The sequence below is a fragment of the Thermobia domestica genome, chromosome 2 (genome assembly GCF_964235325.1).
Source record: "Thermobia domestica chromosome 2, izTheDome1.hap1.1, whole genome shotgun sequence".
NCBI lineage: Eukaryota > Metazoa > Arthropoda > Insecta > Zygentoma > Lepismatidae > Thermobia > Thermobia domestica.
In genome coordinates, this window is record NC_137455.1 from 58,397,664 (window position 1) to 58,421,862 (window position 24,199).

A 24,199-nucleotide genomic window follows, 5' to 3' on the forward strand; every position below is an offset into this window, starting at 1 on the left:
GTGTTCCAACATTACCTTCCAGAATATGGTTCACAAATACTTAGCTCTCATTGCTCCTTTAAGTGATGCGGAAACATGAAAGTCATTGGAGACAAGTACACTGACTAGTACACATATGGGATAGTACACTAGTAGGATATTTTTTTAAAATTCAATAGAGAGTGATGCGAATAATACAAGAGGCCAAATAAAGAGCATCATGTGGAAAAAAATGTTCAGAGTTTAAAATTCTCTCACTAGCTGCTGCTCATATATTACGAACAGCAATTTTTATTTTACAAAAATTAAAATTAAAAAAAAAAAAAACTTAAACCAATACTTAAATGCAACAGTGATATTCATGCCTACAATACTAGAAAGAAAAGTGATTTTGTAATTCCCATTCATAATATAGCACTTTTATCAAAAGGTCTTAAGTATACTAATTTACAACTATTTACCCAACTATTTATTATCTAAAGGTATATTAATTTACCCAACAATAGATGAAACTCAAGATCCGATAACATTTTTAAAGCAAAGACTAACTACCTACCTATTGCAAGATTGTTTTTATTCTGTTTCTGAAATTTATAGACATGCTTAGCCTACAAACCGTACGAAACCATAGGAGGGCTAGAAGCCGTGAAGTTAACATATTGAAGATAAAATAGAACATGAACATGAGAGTGCATGTACTTAAATTACAGACGTGTTCATATTATTAGACTCAACATTCAATTTCTGAATATTTTACTGTTCTTACAATATTACGTGAGAAAATACGTTCGAAATTAGTTCAAATTACTACTTTGTAACTCTGTCCTAATTTCTAGTGGGTGTGGCATATGCTTTTCAATATCAATAAAACAAATTCGTACGTAACATTCAAATATAATTACTTTAAAGCATGTGTATCCAAGTTGGAAACAAAAAATGAAAGGGAATACTCACAAGAATATTATCTCTCAAACAAAGATTAATATTTCTTATGAAATCCCTTATTGTTTATTAAGTCTTTTATCCTTTGTGGCATCCTATGTACGAGTTTAGCACATTTTGCCTTCAATTCAGCATCGTGATACCACAAATTGTTGATCTTCTTGATCAATTGAAGTTTGGTTCTAATGTGCTTCTTCTCTAGCTCTTCTTTCATGAAACTCCAAAAGTCTTCAAACTGGTTCATATCAGGACTAGTGCCTGGCCACGGAAGAATAATAATTTCGTTGTCTCGAAGAATTTTGTCACAGCTTTGGCCCGGTGGCATGGAGCTCCATCATGCATAAAGATGAATTGTACGTCATCAAACCAGAGTGCAGTCTCGGAAAGCAGTTCTTCTTGAAGAAAGTGTAGGTATTGGTCGTGCTTCATTGTCCTCTCTACTATATACAGTCTTCCAGGCCCGAAGACAGAGATCACACCCCAGACCATGACTGAAGTAGGATGCTTCACGGTTTATTAAAGACATTCCAACTTGAATCTCCCCCAGGTCAACATTGCACATATTGTGAACATTCATCAGACACAAAGATACATGATCCATCACTGAAACACACTATTCTCTAATCGTCAGCAGTCCAATATTTTAGGTCTCGTGCCCATTTGATGTGCGTCTTTGCCATGATTGGAGTAGACTCTAATTATTGTTTTCTTTCTTGACCGTGTGCTTTTATTCCCTCGCACAAAGAATCCTTCGAACATTTTCAGGCCAAATGTCTGCCCCATACCCAGTCTTTTTATGCTTTAGTCTATTAGAAGTTGCACTTCTGTTTCCTAGAGCCACTCATTTTAGTTTGCTGATACCTCTTAGCGATAGCTTTGGTTTTCGCCCACACTTCCCAACCCTATTTTGGCTCTTGTTCATTTCAACAGAGATTCTACTCAGATTTTTGTTCCATCCCAACTCTACTGGCAATGCATTGCCGTGTATATCTTATTTCCACCAGAAGTATTTTGTTAACTTCCATTTTACGCGGGGAAAGGTGTTTTGCTTTTCCCATTATGCTGCAATTACAGGACTACGCAGAATAAAAGATTGATACATGAAACACGTCACGATCACTTTAAACTGGCCCATTCGAACTGTTGAACGCTTTGAAAGTCGTTAACTTCTTACGACAGCAACCACAAAAATTCAGACTGTAACTTGTTGATAGGAACTACAATAGCTATCTACAACTGAAACACCACTTTCAGAATTTTCTCTCCTCACAAATACCATCTGTTGTTCAAGGGTGATATCACCACTTCAACTGAAGGATCCTATATTGGTGGTTTAACCATTAAATTAAATGTTCTAGGACTCTGAAATTAGGACTCCTACATCAATTTTGCATTTTTCGAGCGTGAGTCTAATAATTTGAACACGTCTGTATATAGGTGTTTGAACTATGAATGATATGTGTACCAAGAAATATGTGTTATATACCTTTCTTCGTAAGTGATGTTACAAGCTTGATTTCTCTTGAGACAGCTGTTCGGAACTTGAAGATCTGTCACACGAAGTGTTACAGATGTCTTCGAAGTTTCCATGTTCGCAGCCAAAAACATGATCCCTTCGATACCTTTACAATATATTTACACATTGAGCTTAATCTAATGAAATGAAGTTTATCAAGATTTTGTCCACTGTTTTATTATTTGACCAATTCATAGCTTATAATAGGCTAAAACCGAGATTAATATTACTACTCTCTTTCCACTGTGCTTCGCAATAAACAAATATCAAGTGATACATTAGAAGAGCAAGAACATAGTAATACTCGATTAATGAAATTCTTCCACATAACTTGAATACATATTTTGACATTTCTCATTTCATCTACTTCCGTAAACTTACTTGCATATGTCAACTACTTGTAATTCATCATTGTTATATTCCTTACATGCTAGAAGCTTGTACTTTAAAACACATCTGTTCCTGTTAGATACATTTTTAACAGCTGAAAGTCTGCTTCCATGATATCTATTTGTACTGTATATAAGCACAGTAAAGGAATATTAATGTTTAGCCTATATTAAGGTTTAACGGACACGTTTTACAGGAAAATTACTCAAGTTCAGTGTTTCTGTAAAGTTTTACCTACGACTACGAAAAATTGAACTAAATTTCTTTTTTAATAGTAGTTTTTTTTAGAAGAAAAAAGTTTTAAACAAAATCACCCATGGAGAAATTTAAGAAGTTGTCTTGAAGCGAAATTGTACAGTAAACGCAAATAACAAGGAACACAGGTTATGAAAATTCTTGCAGGAATTGGATAAAATCAACATGTTATAAAACTAATTGTTCACAAAAATAAAATGCATAATTCTAATAATTCTTCTCCCCAAAAAGTAAATGTTTCAACAGCACGAATCTCCGGCCGTTACATATACTTGCCATATATAAAACCACCATATGTTTTATGTAACATCAATGAATCATACCGTAATATTAGTATGATGTGTATAAAAATACTTGTTGTTGTTTATCATATAGAATTATTAATATATAAATAAATAAATACATATATATAAATGAATATATTTAAATATTTATATATAAATTTATTTACATAAATAAATAAATACATACATACACACATAATAAACTACTAAGTATTTTATAGGAAGTACTGTGGAAAAGTTAAGAGAAGAATTTTAAATATTGACACTATTTATTTACTCAATATAAACTTAGCTGTAGAAGTTTCTCAATTTTGGCAGGTTTGTGACTATAATCCGTTATTGAAAAGGAAATATTGTCATTGTACTTAGAGATATGGGAAGCAATTTTGCACAAAGATTCCTCAACCGAGGAAGGTGTCGTAGTTGATTGAAAACGTTTTGGCTCTCAATAAATAATCACATTAACTAAGCATCTTAGTTTAACGAAATGCGATAATTATGTACCTTGACTTATTAATTTATTTTTAATTAATTATTTAGGCTTCGTAGTTTTTCCATGAAATGAGAGAAGACTGCATCTTTTGTTTTTGGATTCAAGAAAGTGACCAAGCTAGGTCTCGACTTGGGGAAAAAATCATTTACAGGCGAGTTTGGGAAAATTTATTTCGGGATGTAGGAACTAGTAGATTATTCTAAAGGTTTTAAACAAAATAGTTTGGATTTACCTAAATCTCGGGTTGTCAAGGAGCAATTTACCTAAATCTCGACTTGGAGAAAGGCAATTTAGGTGTAATTTCAAAGAAGAATGAGAAGGGTGCCAGAACTCAAAATAATTTGAACTTAATCATCGAGATTCTTAAGATGGGATTTTCTACGGTAATCAGGTAAGGTGTTAATAATAGTAGCAACTAGATAGGGCTTATCTTATCAAATACATAATCGAGCTCAATAAATTTACAAAAAGCAAACACATTATACTCCTTTTTATCAGTTTAGTCGATTGGTCTCCAGACTACCAGGTTAACTGCTTCCCATATGTTGAATCAAATACATTAAAGATGTATTCTTTATTTGGAAATTTCTTTGAAATGGCGCCATAACTTTTTTTGTACTCACGAAGTGAGACAGAGTTTCGCTACAATGAATAATAGTCTTGTACACGTTACAATATGCAAACAAACTTGTGCAAAACTTACAAAACAATAAAAGTCACCGTCGCAATGTTAAATCTACGTGCAGTTTTTTGGCAGTTATTTCTCAAAGATATTAGCAATCACCGATTTATTTATATTAAAGCCTTGCTATATATAACTAGCAGTTCTTTAGTTATAAATAGGAAAAGAAACCAAAAGTAGTTCCGTAAGAAAGAGCTTCTATTCCTCAGTTAAATAATAATAATAATAATAGAGGTTAGATTAAATCTAATTCGATAAAAGATAATTCGAATATGGTAATAGTGCTTTCTATTGTTCGTAAAAATCTTGAAAATTCTACAATTCTATCTCAAACTCTGCTTATACTTTTATAATTAAAGTAAATACATAACCTTGAATATTTATATGATCATGTTCTGAAACAACTGAATATCAACTGTCCCTTTACTAACTTTATACTATTAACCTTAGGTAGTATAGCAGTACACAAAGGCTTATATTCTTCGTACCATTAAACACTTCTTTGCAAGCCTATGTATCAAAACATACTATCAACAACAATCATAAGAAATTTGTAAAAGGTGACGATTTAAGATTTTTTGAACATAAGTTAAAATTATTAGAAATATATTTAATACAATATGATAATATTTTTTGTAGGCTCTCGTTGTCCAGCTTTACGTGAAGGAAAATTACGACTTTACAGCATGAAATTTTGCCCATATTGTCAAAGAGTAAGGATGATCCTGTCAGTTAAAAATGTACCGTAAGTTTAATATATTTACGTATATATTTAAAAATACTGCACTTTTCAAAGAGTGGTAGCAAATTAGGCTCCAATGTTGATAACTTTAAATTTGATAAGTTTGACAATATTCAAAGAAATGAAGAAACCAAAGGAGGATATCCAAATTTGGTTTTCTTAGTGATATTGTACTTACAAAGTGCGAAATAAGATGGGCAGTATCTTTGAGATATCTTTATTGCTGTATAATTTGACCAACTGGTGTAAAAGTTAACGAGCCGTCAAATTGCACAGTCATGAATGTTAAAAGCTACTAACCATTTAGTTCCAACAGTATCTTTCAAGTACTCAGTAGTGCTATTCAGCCGGCTCGCTAGAACCGTTGTTAAAATATTCCGAGTTCGCAGAACCCTTTGTTGTACCCAGATATAATAGTAAATTTTACCTAGTTATGCCCTGTAACAGTAAATTTTAGTTTAACTATCTTTGATTTTAGAAATTCTTACAGCTACAGAGTTAAACATATGATCTATCAGGATAAGGTATAAACGTTGATTCTTAATCTCAGATGCTCAGATATCAAGAAAGAGAACTGAGTTTACGTGAGTGTTGTGGTAAGGGTTATTTATTTTTCAAACGCGTACATATCACTATCAAGAATTGCTGGACTCAGGTATTTCCAATCAATCAATCAATCAATATATCTATCTATCTATCTATCTATCTATCTATATATTACAACGGTTTGTCGCTGTATTGTCATTATCATTGTCAATCTGTATTTGTCATTGTCAATCTGTACCTGTTTTTATGTAAAGGATCAGAGGCGTAATAGCGGAGCAGCTATGCGAAAAGGAAGATAAAAAGAAATGTCTTGAGGTTGCTAGGAAAAATAATAATAAATATGTGTAAAAAAGAAAATAAGAAGTAAGTAACGATTATTGAAATGTAATGTGGTGAGACTTCTTTTGGAAATAAAAAAGGTAAAATCTAGTTACCCTCGGAAAGGATTGTGTTAATCTGCTAGTATAATTATTCTTCTGATTACTAGTTATCCATACGTATTGACTTGTCGTATTATGTTTATAAGCATATGTCATTATAATATCTATATATAGATATAGATATATCTATATCTATATCTATATATCTATATCTATATCTATATCTATCTATCTATCTATCTATCTATCTATCTATCTATCTATCTATCTATCTATCTATATATATATATATATATATATATATATATATATATATATATATATATATATATATATATATATATATATATATAATATATTTGACACCATCTATCTTGAATAATTCGTTTCCAAGATATTCACAATGCTATTTAATTTCATGTTGGCGAGACGGATTTAACATCTGCGCCAGTATAAAACACCTCTTTGGAGGTGAACTTCAAGACTTCACACCACTTTGTATTAGGATATTAGGATCCTGCGTAGATCTCTATTTCTCACTTGTGGTATCCAGTAAAAGATTTGCTTTTGTCTACTTTGTATGGTTTGTTTTCTATAAGAGTTATGTATCTATCTATCTATTCTCTCTTTCCGTTTGTTAAAAAATTAGAATATTACCACTACAAGTACTGGATGTTTTTAAGATAAAATATTGATATCGTTCTTTTAGTTCCATTACTTCTACTTGCGATACCGATAGTTTGCTAGAAATTATACGTGTTCTACAGGAAGACTTAAAACTACTAAAAATAGAAAATGAAACTTTACATCAAAGAGTTAAAGCAGTAGAGCTAAACCTTGAGAAGAAAAATCCATCGAAGTTTGAGTGGTCAAAAGTAAGTACTAGACAAAGGGGGTCTATATTTCATACAGGAATGACGCCAGAGTTTCCATTAGTGTGTGAAAATAAATTTAGTGTTCTACAGAATGTTGACTGTGAAACTATGAACAACTCAAAGTGTTTGAAACAGAACGGAACCAACAGTAAAAGGACAATGAATAACGCCAAACTTACAGTGAATCCGGCCTTCAGTGCGGTAGACAAGAAAATAAGTGCAAGGAATAAACCTGGAACAGAGCCTCAAGTTTTTGTATATGCGGATAGCAATGGGAGGGGTCTAGCTGAGCAAATGAACCTCAATCTAAAACACAAGTTAAAGGCACAAGGAACCATTAAGCCTGGAGCAAAAAGTGCAGAGGTATTAAGTGGAATTAACTCTAAAATTGCAAATAAGGAGAAAAACTATGTTGTAATGTTAACCGGTACAAATGATGTGGCTTGTAACCAAGGAAATGAAGTTATTAAGAAAATTAGAGGTAAGCTTACTGAGCTAAATTACTGTAAAGTAGTGGTGGTAAATATTCCAAATAGGTATGACCTTATGGAAGACTCCTGTGTAAATCAAGCTACTAAGGTCACTAACATGAAGCTGCAATCTTTGTGTAAACACTTCAGAAATGTGAAAATGGTAGATGTAAGTAAATTTGGTAGAGAAATGTTCACAAGGCATGGTTTGCACTTAAATAAAAGGGGAAAAGAATTTTTAAGCAATGAAATTTGTGATGTAATTAACAGTGATATGAGTAATAAATCTAGGTCTCAAGCAGCGTTGCCAATACCTTGGGAAGTAACTCAAAGTAAGAAGAATGTGGATGAGGGCACTTCTTTTTTAGTTCAAGGGTAAATTTAACACAGCGAGTAGGCTTACGTATCTTTCACCAAAACGTACAAGGGTTTTCCATTGGGAAACAATTAACTATGGAAATGTTGTTGTCGGAAATTCTGAAAGATGTAGATATTATTTGTATAACCGAACATTGGTGTGCACAAAACAATATAGAAACTATAAATTTACCAAATTTCAAGCTAGCAAGTAGTTTCTGTCGAGAAAAGAAAACAAGGGGTGGTTCAAGCATTTTTGTAAAACATAGTTTAAAATTTAAAGAATGCACTAAGTTTAAACATATAAACGATGAAAAAAATTTTGAATGTTGTATTTTGGAGCTCCCAGTGGAAAAAATTGTAATGATCTGTATATATAGGACACCGGATAGTGAAGTTGAAATTTTTGTGCGTAACCTAGAAGTAATACTTTCACATTATAGTGGTACTAAATACAGCCCAGTAGTAGTAGGAGATCTAAATATGGATTTTTTGAAAGATATTGATGTAAAGATAAAAACATTATTGGGTACGTTTAATTTAAAACATTTAATAAATAAACCTACCAGGATAACTCCAACCAGTATATCAGCCTAGATCAGATTATTCTAAACTGTGACCACTTGAGCTCAAGGGCGCAAGTGATTAGTACCGGATTTTCTGATCATGAAGCTGAGATTGCTGAAATATGTGATAAACGCTTCTCTGTAACTCAAAAGTGTAAGAAATATAGTGTAAGAACTTTCAAAGTTACAAGGGTATTCAGTAATCAAAATATCAATTATTTCAATTATTTACTTAGTCACGAAACATGGGAAGGTGTACTTTCATTAAACAACGCAAATGATATATATAATGAATTCATAAAAATTTTTGCTTACTATTTTGATATAGCTTTTCCTAAAATGAAACTCGTGTTAAAATCCCAGAAGAAGGGACAATGGGTTACTCCTGAAGTACTAAAAGCAAGTGCTACAAACATAAATTTACATAAACTTAGTAAGGTTTTGAAAACAGGTTGTGCAAAGTCCTACTATAAACAATATAAAAAAAGGTACAAGGAACTAATTAGAACGACTAAAAGGAATTACTACCAACTTAAACTTGCTTATGCATCGAATAAAACTAAAACCATGTGGAACATTATAAATAAAGAACTAAATGGTGGCAAAGAGACACCATATGTGGATACAATAATACATGAAGGGAACAGTGTATCAGACCCAACGGAAAAAGCAGAAATATTTAATAATTTTTTAATAAATGTTGTCGCAAAAATTATGGATGATGATAAAGTAAATAAATGTAAACAGAATGGCCACAAAGTAGTTACTGTAAATAATTTTAAACAAAGTTCAAATAAATGTGAAAAAACAATCTTTCTACAGCCAGTATCAGAAGATGAAATAGAAAATATAATAAAATCTCTCAAAAACAAAAATACAGCTGGAATTGATGAAATCTCAGATAATTTATTGAAAAGATGTTTCAATCAGGTGACAAAGCCACTTTGTCATTTAGCAAATATATCACTTACAAATGGCGAGTATCCAGAAAAGTTAAAAATTGCGAAAGTTAAGCCCTTGTTTAAAAAAGGTGAAAAGCAAAACATAAATAACTACAGACCAATATCTCTCTTACCTGTCATTGGAAAAGTTTTGGAAAAAATTATGTATAACAGGGTAATTAATTTTTTATTGAAAGAAAATGTTATTTCAACAAAACAACATGGCTTCCTTAAAGGTCGATCTGCAAATATGGCAATATTTAATTTCATTGAGAAAGTAAGAAATATTGTAGATAAGAAAGAAAACTGTATAGGAATCTTTCTTGATTTGTCTAAAGCTTTCGATACAGTACAACACAGTTTACTTTTGAACAAACTGGAGAACTGTGGAATAAGTGGTAAAGCAAGGGACTGGTTTGGTTCGTACTTAAAAAATCGTAGGCAGGTCGTAGAAATAACGCATAAGAATAATAACATTGTAGAAAGCTATTTATCAGATGAATTATATATAAAACACGGAATTCCACAAGGATCTATTCTAGGGCCATTGCTCTTCCTTTTATATATTAATGATTTTGAGAAAAGCATATCTTCGGCAGATGTTACCCTTTTCGCTGACGATACCACTCTGCTAGTGAGTGGAAAAAATGAAAAATTATTGGAACAGAATGCTAGGCAAACATTAAATGAAGTATCTCTTTGGATGAAGAACAATAATCTTTTTGTTAATGTTGAAAAATCCATTGCTATAAATTTTCATAACAAGTGCAGTAAACCAATATACCCTAACCTATATCTGAACCAAAATAAAATTAACTATGCAACACACTGTTCGTTTTTAGGTCTTACTATAGATCATAACCTGACATGGGAATTTCATATAGAGTCAGTTATTAATAAATTAAATAGAATATGTTATGCACTAAGGATTATTAGAAAGAAGGTAAATTTAAAATTAGCTAAAACCTTGTACCATTCGTGTTTTAACTCTATCTTGCAATATGGTATCATGTTCTGGGGAAATTCAAGTCAGAGATTTAATGTTTTCAAAATTCAGAAGAAAGCCATAAGAATACTTTGTGATAAGAAGCCGAATTTTTCTTGTAGACATTTGTTTAAGGAGGTCAATATACTACCTCTGGATAGTTTATATTTGTATCGTCTCTTTTTGTATTTGAAAGAACACTCATCGGCATTCGTAACAAATAAGGATGTACATAATCATAATACGCGAAATAAGAATGATTTTCATTTGTGTAATCACCGGTCAGCAATGTATCAAAAAAGTGTAAGTTATGGTGGTGTTAAGTTGTACAACATGTTGCCTATTGATATAAAGTATGAAGCAAATATGAAAAGGTTCAGACAAAAGTTAAAATTATTTCTATTAGAAAATTCTTGTTATACGATTGAGGAGTACGTAAATATCATGACAAGGTAATATTACTTTATTTTACTCATGTAAATTTTTTGTACATATGACGCATGTTACACTTACTTGAGGACATTCCTCGTACTTGTAAGTTCATACAAAAGAAATAAATACAATACAATTAGTTAAAAAAATGAAAATCAAGTATAGAACCTTCCAGATGTTTCTTAATGACATATGTTGTTTAATTTCTTTACTTCAGACTTCGCAACAAAACTCAATGAGTTTAGTATCAAACTGTTAGAAATGAAGTTCTTTTATTACACTAATAATCTAGGGAACAATGCCAAAAAAGAACTTTCAAAACACATGTTACTACCACATTTCTACTAGATATAAAAATTATCTTTATGTTTAGGTATACATAAGCATATTTTTACATTAAGTTCACTTAACTTTCAGGCTTCATTTGTGCCACCTAAACCACTTAAAGATAAATATTAGATTTCCAATATTATTTACAAATACTTGAGATTTGGCACTCCAAATAGGACTATGAACAAACCTATTTCAAATATTTTTTGACAGTTGAAATAAATCTGAAAACCAAACAATCTAACAACTTAATTTATGCTAAAATAACTTCAGTTTGCTAAAATAATTTCAATTATGTAGTAGAGAGTAGGAAAAAAGCAAACTAAATTTGTTTCTTATATTAATAAGAATTATTAGAAGAGAATTTTATGAACATGGTTCCAATGATGAAACTCAAGTCCATAAGCAAAAATGTTAAACTCAGTATTAATCTGATGTTTATTTTAGTTTACTTTATTTAATGATCAGTATAATTTGTAACGTGTTATATTAAATATGATTAAAAAATTACACATCTCGGAACATTTCAAATAAAAAATAATATGATCCTAGTGCTTCTAAATATAAAAGGGAATTTATGTATCTAAAGTTAGTATTATCTATTCCGTTGTAATTATAAAACAATAATTCACCTAATGAATAAGTGCTGCATTAAATAATGCCTATTCTACTTTAATTTTGGGAAGATTTAATTCTATTTCAAGTTTTGCTTCTGATAATTTGTTATGTAATTGTATGATATTTGTTTTTCGAGGAGTATCAACATGTTTACTGTTGCATAGAAGTAACCGAACCACGCTGGATTTTTTATTATTTTCTGTATAACCACCACACAGAAATATACACCTTTCGCAAACGAAGAGTGAGCTTATGCTGGCTGTTAGCGAAGAAATACTCTGTCATGACTTGTAAACCACCATTCTACAGCTAAAATCACCTTACTGTCAGTTCAGAAATTCGAATTAATTCGAAAGGATGAGGTCCGGTAAATAAAAGAGGATAAGTTTAAAACCACACAACATGTCAAATACACTTATATAATAGGCTTTGTGAATCAGTGGATTATCCGTCAACAATAATACACCTTTCGCTAATTTTCCGAGCATTTCTCTTTCAGGATATCACACAATCTTCCAGGAATCTTGAACAGTAATTTTCAATGAGTCTGTGGTCCAGAACGAAATAAGTGGTGAGGGTTATACTTTCAGAATTCCGGAACACTAATAATTATAGGGCCTTTTTCTTCATAGGGTTGAACAAGCCTTGCTCTCTGAATCTTAGTCACAATGCTTGCTTTCGCCTATTGTCATTAAACTCACAAGAACTTATTCTCGTTCGAGTGACACAGATATGATACAGAACGAATATTTCTGACGTTATTGCTTCTGAAAAGGCATTAGAAACCAAGGTAACCATGGACAGATGTAGATAGTTGTCCAGTATAATGGAAACTGAACCAAAGTAATGCCCAATTTAGACAAGATTTAGATTTTGATTTTTTGGGTTCACACGACCATTACTTCGTGCATAAAGATACACAAAAGGAATATATCAGATTTGAGTACAGATGCTTATCACTTCCGTTCTGTAAATAAGTGTTGGCTTTAGTTCTTGTCAGATTAATATAGTTGGTTACACTGAAATATCGAATTACCTCTAGGAACACATAATTCTTGAGTTGAGTTCGACAGTTGAAAACTTAATTGATGTAGAAATGTAGGCATGTAGAGAAATGGTACAGTTTGCAATTGGACCCCGAATTGATATTGTGGGATTTTACGTAAAGACAAGCTTTATTAAAGAGAGTTAAGAAATGTTAGATGTGAAATACCCTGGTATCAAGCCTCCCACGACCAGTACAAGTCAGGATCTGTATAAGAAATGGAGGACTACAAGATTCGTTGGAAATATTCCACGTTAGTTCAGAATAAGGTATGAAATAAATTTTTACGCTACATATAATACGGACCATTCTAAGACTAAGCTATGCTTAATTCAAATTAAAAGTAGCTATACAGTATGTTTAGAAATTCGTTGACCAAACACCGGGAGGTGATTTCCTATATCAAATGAAATAATAAAAGTTCTAATAAAAATGAATGAAGAAAATAGCACTTACTTTCAGAATATATAAATCGTCGAGAATCCAAAAACATCAAGTTTTAAAACAACTTGTCTTGAAAACTACAAGGTCTATCGCAGGCAGAACAAGGAATCACATAGGAACTAGTATGTTCTTTCTCTAAATATCCATGTTTCAGAATCAACTAGTACCGGCAAAACCAATGCTTAATTAGTACTTTAAAGTGTATTCGCGTACCTGAATTTTCTTTATACAATTCGTTTCGTCGATATAAGAGGATTGTAAAACATAAATAATTAGATACAGTGTATACTCATTCCTATACAATTCCTTGAATAACTTGCTTTTCTTAACATAATGAATAAAACATAAATTATAGAATTTATTAATTACAGAATTACATTTTACTATCAACAAGAAAATCATGTTATAACTTTAGTAAAAATATGTTACACAAGTCAATTACGTTATTTTCAATTTTACATACTCCCTGAGAAGTAATCATGAATACCACTGCACCACATTTTCTTCACACTTTGTCCATCATCACCACATTTCGAAGCTTTCTAAATATTTCTTCTCTAATTTCCATAATGTCCAAGTTTTTGGACTATACAGTTCAATGCTCTATACATAGACTTGACCAATTTCTTTCTTAGTCCAAGATTAAGTTTGTTAGTGAAGGGTGATCTTTTCTTGTTGAATGTTTCTTTGGCTATGGCAATTCTTGACATAATCTCTTTGGCGAAGTAAGCGTCTCTCGTTAGAATACTTTCCAGATACTTAAAGTTCTCTATCTCTTCAAGTTTTCTTTGTCCTACTCTTACCCATAAGGGCGCTTACCACGAAATATTCTCATGACTTCCGATTTTTGGATGTTGATTTCCGTTCCACACAATTTCCCAGCATCAGAACTATTTTGTCAATCAAATCATCTTCTGTAATCATCTTCTTCGGTTCAGGCTATAATAACCGTATCATATACATACTTGATCTTGTGAACAATCTGCTCTTCCATCTTGAAATTTCCAATTCCCATTAATGCTTCCTTGAATTAAACATTAACTGTAATGTAGAATAATACGGCGACATACTGCATTGTTGTCTGAATCCTTTCTAATATCCACACTATTGGCTTCTCCTTCATTCAAGCGCAACTTCATTCATTGTTCTAGGTACATGTTGCGAATGACTCGTTGGTCTTTACAGTTGACCTCGGTTCTTTTAAGTATTTTTTGAAGTTTGGTCCAATTGACCTGGTCGAAAGCTTCTCGTCAGTCGATGAAGCACAAACACAGCTTTCCGTTTACACCAAGAACTCGTTGTGATATAATTATCATAAACCCGATAGCACTTCTCTGCATTTTTCTTTCCGAAATCTAAATTGATGTTCCTTCAATATGTTTTCCATCTTACTTTTCAGCCAACTGTTCAGTATGCGCGCAATATCTTTCCAGTGTGAGAAATAAGGCTAATGGTTCTGTGATCGCTACACTTCTTTACTTGGTTTTTCTTGGGTAATGCAATCATTGTAGCATCGCGAATATCCTTTGGCCATTCTCCACTCACTGTCAGGTAGATCTTGTTATTAAGTGAAATTAGCACTTTTCATTGCATTGTTTCCTAACCTCTTGAGTAAATCTGCTTAGTATGTCATCGTCTTCAGTGGTCTTTCTCCTTCACATGTCTTCATTGGCTTCACTTTTCAATATATACTAGGTCCTTTATCTTCATCATCCGCCTCTTCCTGTGCTTCGATCACAATAACCTTTGTTGTGGTTCTCATCATACAGATCACATATGTATTCTTCCAAAATTTTAAGGATTCTTTGATGGTCAGTGACTACATGACGTTGTTGGTCTCCGATTCCAAATGTGATTATATTTTAGTTACCTTTCCCTCCTAATTCTTTTGTTTCCTGATACATTAGATCATATCTGCCGCGCAGTTGAAAGTTCCATTATTTTTTCACATATCTGTTTCATGTACTTTTCTTTGGCTTTGTCCGTCTCTCTTCTTAATTCATTATTCAGTCTTCTGTATTCTTTGATGTACGTGGTTTTCGCCATTGTGCGTTGCCCCCTCCTTAAGCATCGCTTCAGTTATCCATGATTTTCTCGGTGCTCTTTCCGTTTTGCCAATGTTATTTATTTATTTATTTATTTATTTATTTATTTATAATAGGTTTCAGATATAGCACTAGGCCATTTTACACTGAAACATCTTAACAATTATGTAACATAACAATAGAATAACAATTTGAAATCAAGATAGTACAGTACAATGGCAACATTACAAAGATACTTTATTTATAGATGATCTGAAGGTATGCTCATTTGAAAAAACGTCTACAGTTTCTGGTAACTTATTATACGTGCTATTAATTCTGTTTAGAAGGGACCTTTGGACAATATTAACTCTCACAGCTCGAGTGTAAAAGAGATCACTAGATCGTGTTGTTCTAGCGGGTACGCGAAAATTGATCTGACTTAATAACTGTTCACATGATATATGGCCATTTACAATTTTATGCAAAAATATTAGGTCAGAAATTTTGTTTCTCACTAGGGGAGGTTTGATATTGAGAAATGTTAAAACATCATTTTTTGGAAGTGTTCGAAGGTGAGGTACTCGGTAGGATACAATGGCTAAAAAGAAATTTATTACAGAATTTAATTTTTTCAGATGAGTAGGGCAGGCCATAGACCAGATAGGAGAACAGTACTCAATAGTGGGAGCAACATATGACTTATAGAACAAGCTTAAGGAACTAGGATTTTTTATGTTAGTGAAGCGATAAAGGAATCCTAGTTTTCTCATAGCAGTACAAGATATTGTGCTTATATGATCCGCAAAAGTAAGCTTACTGTCAACGATAACACCAAGATCTCTGAAAGAGGTGACAGGATTTATGTTCTGATGACCAATTTTGTAGATGTGGTTTATAGGTTTCTTTTGTAAAGAAATCGTAAGAGAAGCACATTTTTTGATGTTTAAACTAAGTTTCCAAGAGTTACATCAGTTGAGAAGAATAGAAGCATCATGCTGAAGAGCAAGAGCATCGTACTCTGATTTAACTTGTCTTTAGAGTTTCCAATCATCAGCAAATAGAAGAATTTTGGTAGAGCTGTTTGTGAACAAAGAAGACAAATCGTCCATGTATAATAAAAATAGAAGGGGACCCAGAACACTGCCTTGAGGAACTCCAGAAGTTACGGGAATAAAGTCAGAAAAGTAACCTGAAACTGTGAAGTATTTCTAGTAGAATTTGTTTAACTTTACTCAACTAATTTCTACATTGTCTACCAAATAGCTATTGCACAAAATTTTTCTTCAATCTCTTCTTTCACATCACTGTCTATATTCTTAGTTGCTCTAAGTTCCATTTTCGATTTCTCCTCTCATTTTTCTTGATTTACTTTAAGCAGATTTATACTTCTACCACTAGAAGATGGTGATCCGAATCAATGTCCTCTCCCAGTGCAATTATCAATTTATATAGCAAACACATTTGAAGATACCTAAACAATTGTTTTTAAGCTTCTGATAAACCCTCGAGCTTAGGGAATACTACACAAACCATATCCCAATAATAAGAAGTTATATATATATCTTTACTGTGTGTAGTTGCATATGTGCAATATATTTATCGTTGGTTTCCACAAACGATATTTGACTCTATTAGTAGCTGTGTAGTTATATAGCCTATAGTTATCTATGTATAATTTACTTCTTAAACTGAACTTCTTAAACTTAAAATATATTTTATGTATTTTGAAACCAATCTATGAAATATGCATTTTCCCAAACTCTTAATCTGTTTCAGACATGATATTGTTAACATCGATGTGACAGATAAACCTGATTGGTTGCTACAAAAAAATCCTGTTGGTCAAGTTCCTGTACTGGAAGAGAAAAGTGGTGTGATAACAGTAGGAAGTTTGGAGATTGTGGATTATTTAAATTCTAAATACCCAGACCCAGTATTGTATTCTTACAATCCTGAGCGAACTAAGAGAGACAAGGAATTAATTAAAAAATTTGACAAGGTATGAATTATAAATTCGTGTAGAATATGTGTAAGAATGTGTATTGAAGCTAGTCTATTTAAACTTTATTTAAAAATAACTACTTTGTGGCTTAAGGAACTTAAAGGTTTATCGGGCCAGAAACAAATCTTTATTGGATTATATATTCTGTCAAAGTCAATACTTTTTGGAATGTTATTCTGCTCGCTAAAATCCTTAAATTTATTTTAAATATTACCAGGTATACGGCGCAAAATTTCCAGTCGCCAGGTCGCTATTGGCGACTAGAAATTAAGAGCTGGCGACCAGTATTTAGTAGGAATGCTTTCTTCGTAAACTCATAGGGCTGCGCAGTTTCTGTTCCGCACGAAGATAATTGTCACTGATATGAATTATCCAATTCAAAATTGATTATCCTGAATGTAATTGTCTGGTTTTGAAATGTTATGCCCTGATGTAATCTCTTACTTTGTTAAACCAAAGACAGGGGGGGAATCTCTCATAATTTGTACGTGAGAGATATTGGCGACCATCATTTTTGGATTGGCGAGTGCGCCTGACTTTGAAACTTTATGCCCTGATAAAGTATCTATAAAGTATTGAGCCTATTGTGCACGTGTCCCAGATCTCAGGGTATATGAGTCGCAGCGGGTCAGATCTAACATCATTTGACAGTTGAAGCTAGTAGATGTGCAAGAAGTGTTGGAATTCTTATAATCTGAAATGAGTGAACTCTTTCCGCAAAACTGGGCTAGCTACACTTTTAAAATCTTATTTCTATAAAGGTGCAAATATTGCGCAGGTCCGTAGAGAAATTTGTGCTGTTTATGAGGAAAGATACACTATCAAATGCAACAGCCCAAAATTTATTCAGTCACTTACGTTCTGAAAATTTCGATGCTCAAGATGTTCCTCGCAGTGGACGGCCAATTATAGCAAAAGCGGATGATATTCTGTCAATATAAGTCGAGCAATATTGACTGTAGGCAGTTGTGGCATCACCAAAGAACTAAACATTTATAATCAGAGTTAAACCAGTTGAAAAAAGCTGGCTTAAAAAAAAAGAACCCAACGTTTGAGTTCTACATGATCTGAATTAACCAGTTGAAAAAAGCTGGCTTAAAGAAAAAAAGAACCTCAACGTTTGAGTTCTACATGATCTGAATTAACCAGTTGAAAAAAGCTAACTTTAAAAAAAGAACCTCAACGTTTGAGTTCTACATGATCTGAATTAACCAGTTGAAAAAAGCTGGCTTAAAGAAAAAAAGAACCTCAACGTTTGAGTTCTACATGATCTGAATTAACTAGTTGAAAAAAGCTGGCTTAAAAAAAAAACCTCAACGTTTGAGTTCTACATGATCTGAATGAAATCTTATCATGTCTGAAAGAGAATTACATGATCACGAGTTATGTAAACTATGACAACAATGTATGAAGCGAAGAGAAGCTCCACAGTATGTGGCAAAGCCTACACTGATACCCAAGAAAATTATGCTGTGCGTTTGATTGGATTGAATGGACATCGTGCATCACGAGTTGCTGTCATCAGGCAAAACGATGATAGATTTTGGTCTGTATTGTCGACAATTAGCGCAAGCGCATCTAGCAATTCAAAAGAAAGTTGTGGAAAACAGAAATAATGTCGTATACTACACTTACAACGCCAGATTTCATACATCTTTAACGACCAAGTCAGGAATTTATTTTATTTATTTACCATTCTCATATCCAGAGCAATAATTATTACAATAGGCATTATAATTATTAAGTTTGAAACATATCAAAATCAGCACGTTATACAAAAATGAAAATGGAAAATAGTATAAGACATAAAGAGAATCAGAGCAATATATATTATGTGTGTTCATATATATACACATGCATACAAATACACATAATACATACAATATATATATATATATATATATATATATATATATATATATATATATATATATATATATATATATATCCAAATCCATATATAAAAATAGACAAGAAATAAGATATAATATGCAAAGTTCAACTCTGCATTAATTACACTGTTCGACATCCCCCCCCCCTGGTACTTGGAAATGTATGTGTTGTGTAATTTGATGTGCTTAATCCGGGTATGACATCAGAAATTGGGTATCAGGGATAGTTGTCGGATTATGGTAATAAATGTCAAACGTCAATAAAAAGCCTGAGGTGATCGATTTACATTTATTCGTTTCTTTGTCTCCCACGCTACAGGACGCATTTTTCAGACTTTTAACTTAAAATTTTGAGGGTAGTCTCGCGAGACATATGAAATTTGCTGAGTAGATTTTTGCGGCGATCCGATGGAAACTTGCGAAATGGCGTCCAGATGTCCTCTAGGTCTCGTTCTCCAATCATTTACAATCAAGATCATCTTAATGACTCAGTGCGTGACCTGGGTTTATCTAAATAGAAAGCAGAACTTCAGGATCAGGAATAGCATCAGGGCTGCAGGAACGCAATCTACTGCAACCAGGTACAAATATAACCAGGTTCAGACACACAGAACGAGCATTTCTTCAGTTGTTCACCTCCGGTGAACAATTGTCCTTCTGCAACGACATAAACGACTTAATGGCAGTTCTAACCATACACTACAACCCAAAGGACTCGTGACTCTTCATCGATGCATGCAAGACTGAAAGGGGTGCTTCTCCATAATGGCAATACTCTTCTTTCAATTCTAGTTGCGTATGCTTTGATGGGGAAAGAATCATATGGTCTTTTACAGTATGTTACTTTCCATCCGATATAATACTCATAAATGGAAGATTTGCTATGACTTAAAGGTTGTTGCAATTATTTCGGGAATGCAACAAGCAGTGGTGCTATTCTAATTTTTTAACAATAGGTTCTATAATATATATATATATATATATATATATATATATATATATATATATATATATATATATATATATATATATATATATATATATATATATGTGTGTGTGTGTGTGTGTCTGTGTCTGTGTATCTGAGAGAGACAGATATAATTCTCTTAGGAAACCTACCATACAAGATAGATACAAGAGTCCTTACGTTGTATAGGGCAACGTCAAATTACAACCGTGGGTTCGAACTAAAATTTGTTTCTATTATATTTTGTAGCGCCACGTTCAAACAAAACCGACTGTAAGGAGGGGAAAAACGGATGACAGAATATGTAATAGTGTATTTTTGTTAGTGAGATTTAGTGCATGTAGCTTCAAAGCTTTATCAAAACCAGTCTTTCGTTGTCTGAAAATTTCAAATGTTTATTCTCATCAAGACAAATATAGAGCACTCAAGAAAAAAAAGAAAGAAAAAAAAAACTTGGAAACCCTTTATTACCATGACTGAGGAACTCTATCTGTCACCTCAGACAAATTTCTTGGCGCCCACCCATGCAAATTTCTGTATACTATTGAATTGAAACAATTCAAACTTGTTTGTTTCCACAAGAATGCAAGGGACCGGGAAAAACACAGTTATGTTTTCACAAATTTGTTTGTCTTCTTTCTTTCACTCTTGGTTAGATCATGCGTATGTATGCATGATTGTGATTTTGTCAGAGTAAAACAAACGGTTCTGCGAACTCGAAATATTTTAAGAACCGGTTCTAACGAACCGGTGTGAACCGGCTGAATAGCACCACTGGCAGCAAGGAACATCAAATATGTTTGTTTTCTTTCTGTATGGGATAGTTGTCAACGAGATGCCCATTACATAAGAAAGGAATGGCCTGAAAGGAAGTGGAAAGGAAATCCTCATTCGTCCACTTCATATTAAATTAGGACTATTTAAGGAGTTGGTGAAGGCGATGGATAAAAGTGGCAAGGGTCTTAAATATCTGTTCTCCCAAGTTATCGTCTAGCGAAGAGAAAGAAAGGTGTGTTTGTGGGTCCACAAATCCGTGAACTAATACATGAACCTCTGTTCGAAGCCAGAATTAACGGACGAAGAAAATCGTGCTTGGATTAGTCTCAAGAACGTTAAATGCAAATTCCTGGGCAAGAAATGGGCACACAATTACAGACACTTAGCAACAGAAATGATCAAGGCGTATAAATCCTTTAGGTGCAACATATCCGTGAAAGTACACTTTATTCACTCCCATCTGAATTACTTCCCAGCTTTACAGTGACATTTCGGATAAACATGATGAGAGATTCCATAAGGACATACAAACAGTAGATAGACGTTATGCAGGGAAGTGGTGCCTTCACTTCTGGCTGACTATTGCTGGAGAATTGCCAGGAACTGTACTGTAAACATACCACACACAAACAGTTATCGTAAGTAACTTCCCGAATTACAGTTATAGTTATTTTCACTCTCAAACCAGTAAACAACATGTCTGCATTGTTTTCATGGTGATTATATGTGTGTTTACAGTGCTTTGCGTATTAATTTCACATGCAATAAGTCAATTGTATTTCCTACTACCAGATGTAATGTAACTTCTACTACAGCATAGATAGTAAAACATATATCACAAAATATTTTCAAAACTATCCCTGAAAGAGCAAAACAAATTGCAGATTCGCATTTAGGAGGTCCGTTGACATAAAAATCAGCTATTGGAACACAAGAAAAAGGAAGGAAGTTGGTCGAACAGTGTTATTTATCTTTAAATATACTTTTTAATTGAGATAAAAACATACTATATGACATTTGATATATACTCACTTCCATAGAACAAAATATGAAATGTGTCCCTCGGGTGACCAACTTTCCCTATGCTTTTTAGCAATATAATAATAATAATAATAATAATAATAATAATAATAATAATAATAATAATAATAATAATAATAATAATAATAATAATAATAATAATAATAATAATAAATCAGTTCATACGAAAAATTATTTCTGTTTTGTTTAATGAATTTTGGTTTCTGTAATCAGGATACATGTAGGGTATAAAAAGTTGGATTTCTCCACAACTAGATTTCTTTCTATGTTAATTAGACTATAGTCTAGAGTGCGTTCTGGATTATAACGTACTTAACATATGGAGAAATCAGGCCTGCTCGTGGTTAGTACAAGATATAAACAAAACTTTAATGAAAAGTCTTTCACATGGACTAGTAATCGTTATTGTCGCATTAGTTATTTTATCATTATTTTTTTTTAAATGAAGTATTCACTATTAACAAAATGTGTTAAGAATATAATATAAATCTTGACAAAAATAAACAAAAAATATCTGCTAGTAGTTGAGCTTGATTCGAACAAAATGTGTGATATATTTTTATTCCAGTATTTTTTCTTAAATGTTTTAGGTTGAGAATGTAAAACGTCTAGTGAATGAAACAATGTTTTTATTTTTTATTTTTTATTTTTAAAGATGCATGGTTGGATTTTCTCCCTCTTGGGTTTCCAACATCCCACGTAACATATGATGTTACATCTTTACGTTATTATTCTAACCTAGATCTGATACAAATTCAATTTATTACGTTGTGATTTTTCTTTAATATTTTTGGTAATATGTCGAGATGGATTTGTGAACTTTTGCTACTTGGTGCACTTGAAGTATACATGTATCTACGTAAGCTTCTATTGTATTATCTTCTGGTGGGAATTTTCATGGTTTCTGGCCCTTGTTATCGATGACCAGGTCAGAAGCCATGAAATCCACTTGACCTACGGGAGCAATTTTTTCGTTGTAAGCACACTACGTAAAATGAGCGGTTAATTTGTGTTATATTTTGTGTGAATATATTACAATTCATTTATTTTATATGGTACTCGACTGAAAATATTTAAGAGACGACATTATTAAGAGTATTGGTTTGATATTTGTAACTTTGTGCCGGCTTAGACGGATTAGTCAACCACATGCCCTACCTGATCCACCAGGAAACGTAAGAATAGAACCTTTCCCTTTTTATCAATTCATTAATTGCTTTAACTAGTCTCTTTGGTTGCTCAACTGATATATTTTTTTTAAAATTAAACTTGCTATACCTTACTTTAACTTTTGTCTGTTGTATCACGAGGCATTTCTGGTTTGTAACCCGTTCTAGTGGCCCATCGAAGTACAACGGAATTAAATTAGTATAGTCTGTTAAGTAATATTCTGACATGGTATCTTCTATTGAGAAAACTTTGCTGTAATTAGGGCTATAGTTGCATTGTTATTTTTTGTACCGTTAATTTTGTCGGAATGCTTATTTTAAAATTTACATATATTCTCACAGTATATATATATATATATATATATATATATATATATATATTAAATTTCGTTAATATATATATATATATATATATATATTATAATCGTTTAGACAAAAATGGTATTAAAAAGATCAGATTAGTTAATTTTGAGTAATAATCAGTTAATAAATTCATTTTTTTTATTATTATTAGATAGATTTGGATCATTAAAATTGGTGTAGGGGAAACCTTTATAATATTAATATTGCGTATCCCTCTCCCGGTTGTATCTGTGTTGTTAGTTTAATAACACACAACACACAGAATTACATTACACCCTCCAGCTCGATGCTTTCTGTTGAAAGTACGCTGTGTAAAACATTCTTTATATACGGTATCTAAATATGGATTTCTTTTGCATATTAATCAAAGATTGCTTCATAGGTGATTGCTGCTATGAATGAAGCCATATTGCGATCGGACAATCATCCACCTGAGCGTTACTTGAAGAAGATTATTTCTGAATTGAATGTTTATGAGACAGAACTGGCCTCAAGAGGAACTACATTATTTGGAGGTATATTTCCATGAGTAGGTTTTAACTTTAGTTTTTAACTTTGGCTTAACACGTAAGTACAGAGACTGCATTTGGTTCCTTTGAATGAATTGAGAATTAGGTAATCACAGAACCAAGTGCGATTCAAGTGCGATTCGAATCACTACTCAAGTTTGAATTCGAGACCTTGTACTT

At 32.4% G+C, this 24,199-nt stretch overlaps 1 protein-coding gene across 1 annotated transcript in view; it reads left to right on the forward strand.

The window, feature by feature from the left end:
- The window catches only part of LOC145672504 (pyrimidodiazepine synthase-like), a 38,779-nt gene that overhangs the window by 1,202 nt on the left and 13,378 nt on the right, over positions 1-24,199 (forward strand). The window contains exons 2-4 of the mRNA XM_081741669.1: positions 5,181-5,286; positions 17,076-17,298; positions 23,893-24,025. Of these exons, the coding sequence (XP_081597795.1) occupies positions 5,181-5,286; positions 17,076-17,298; positions 23,893-24,025 (462 nt within the window). The remainder of the gene's footprint in view (positions 1-5,180; positions 5,287-17,075; positions 17,299-23,892; positions 24,026-24,199) is intronic.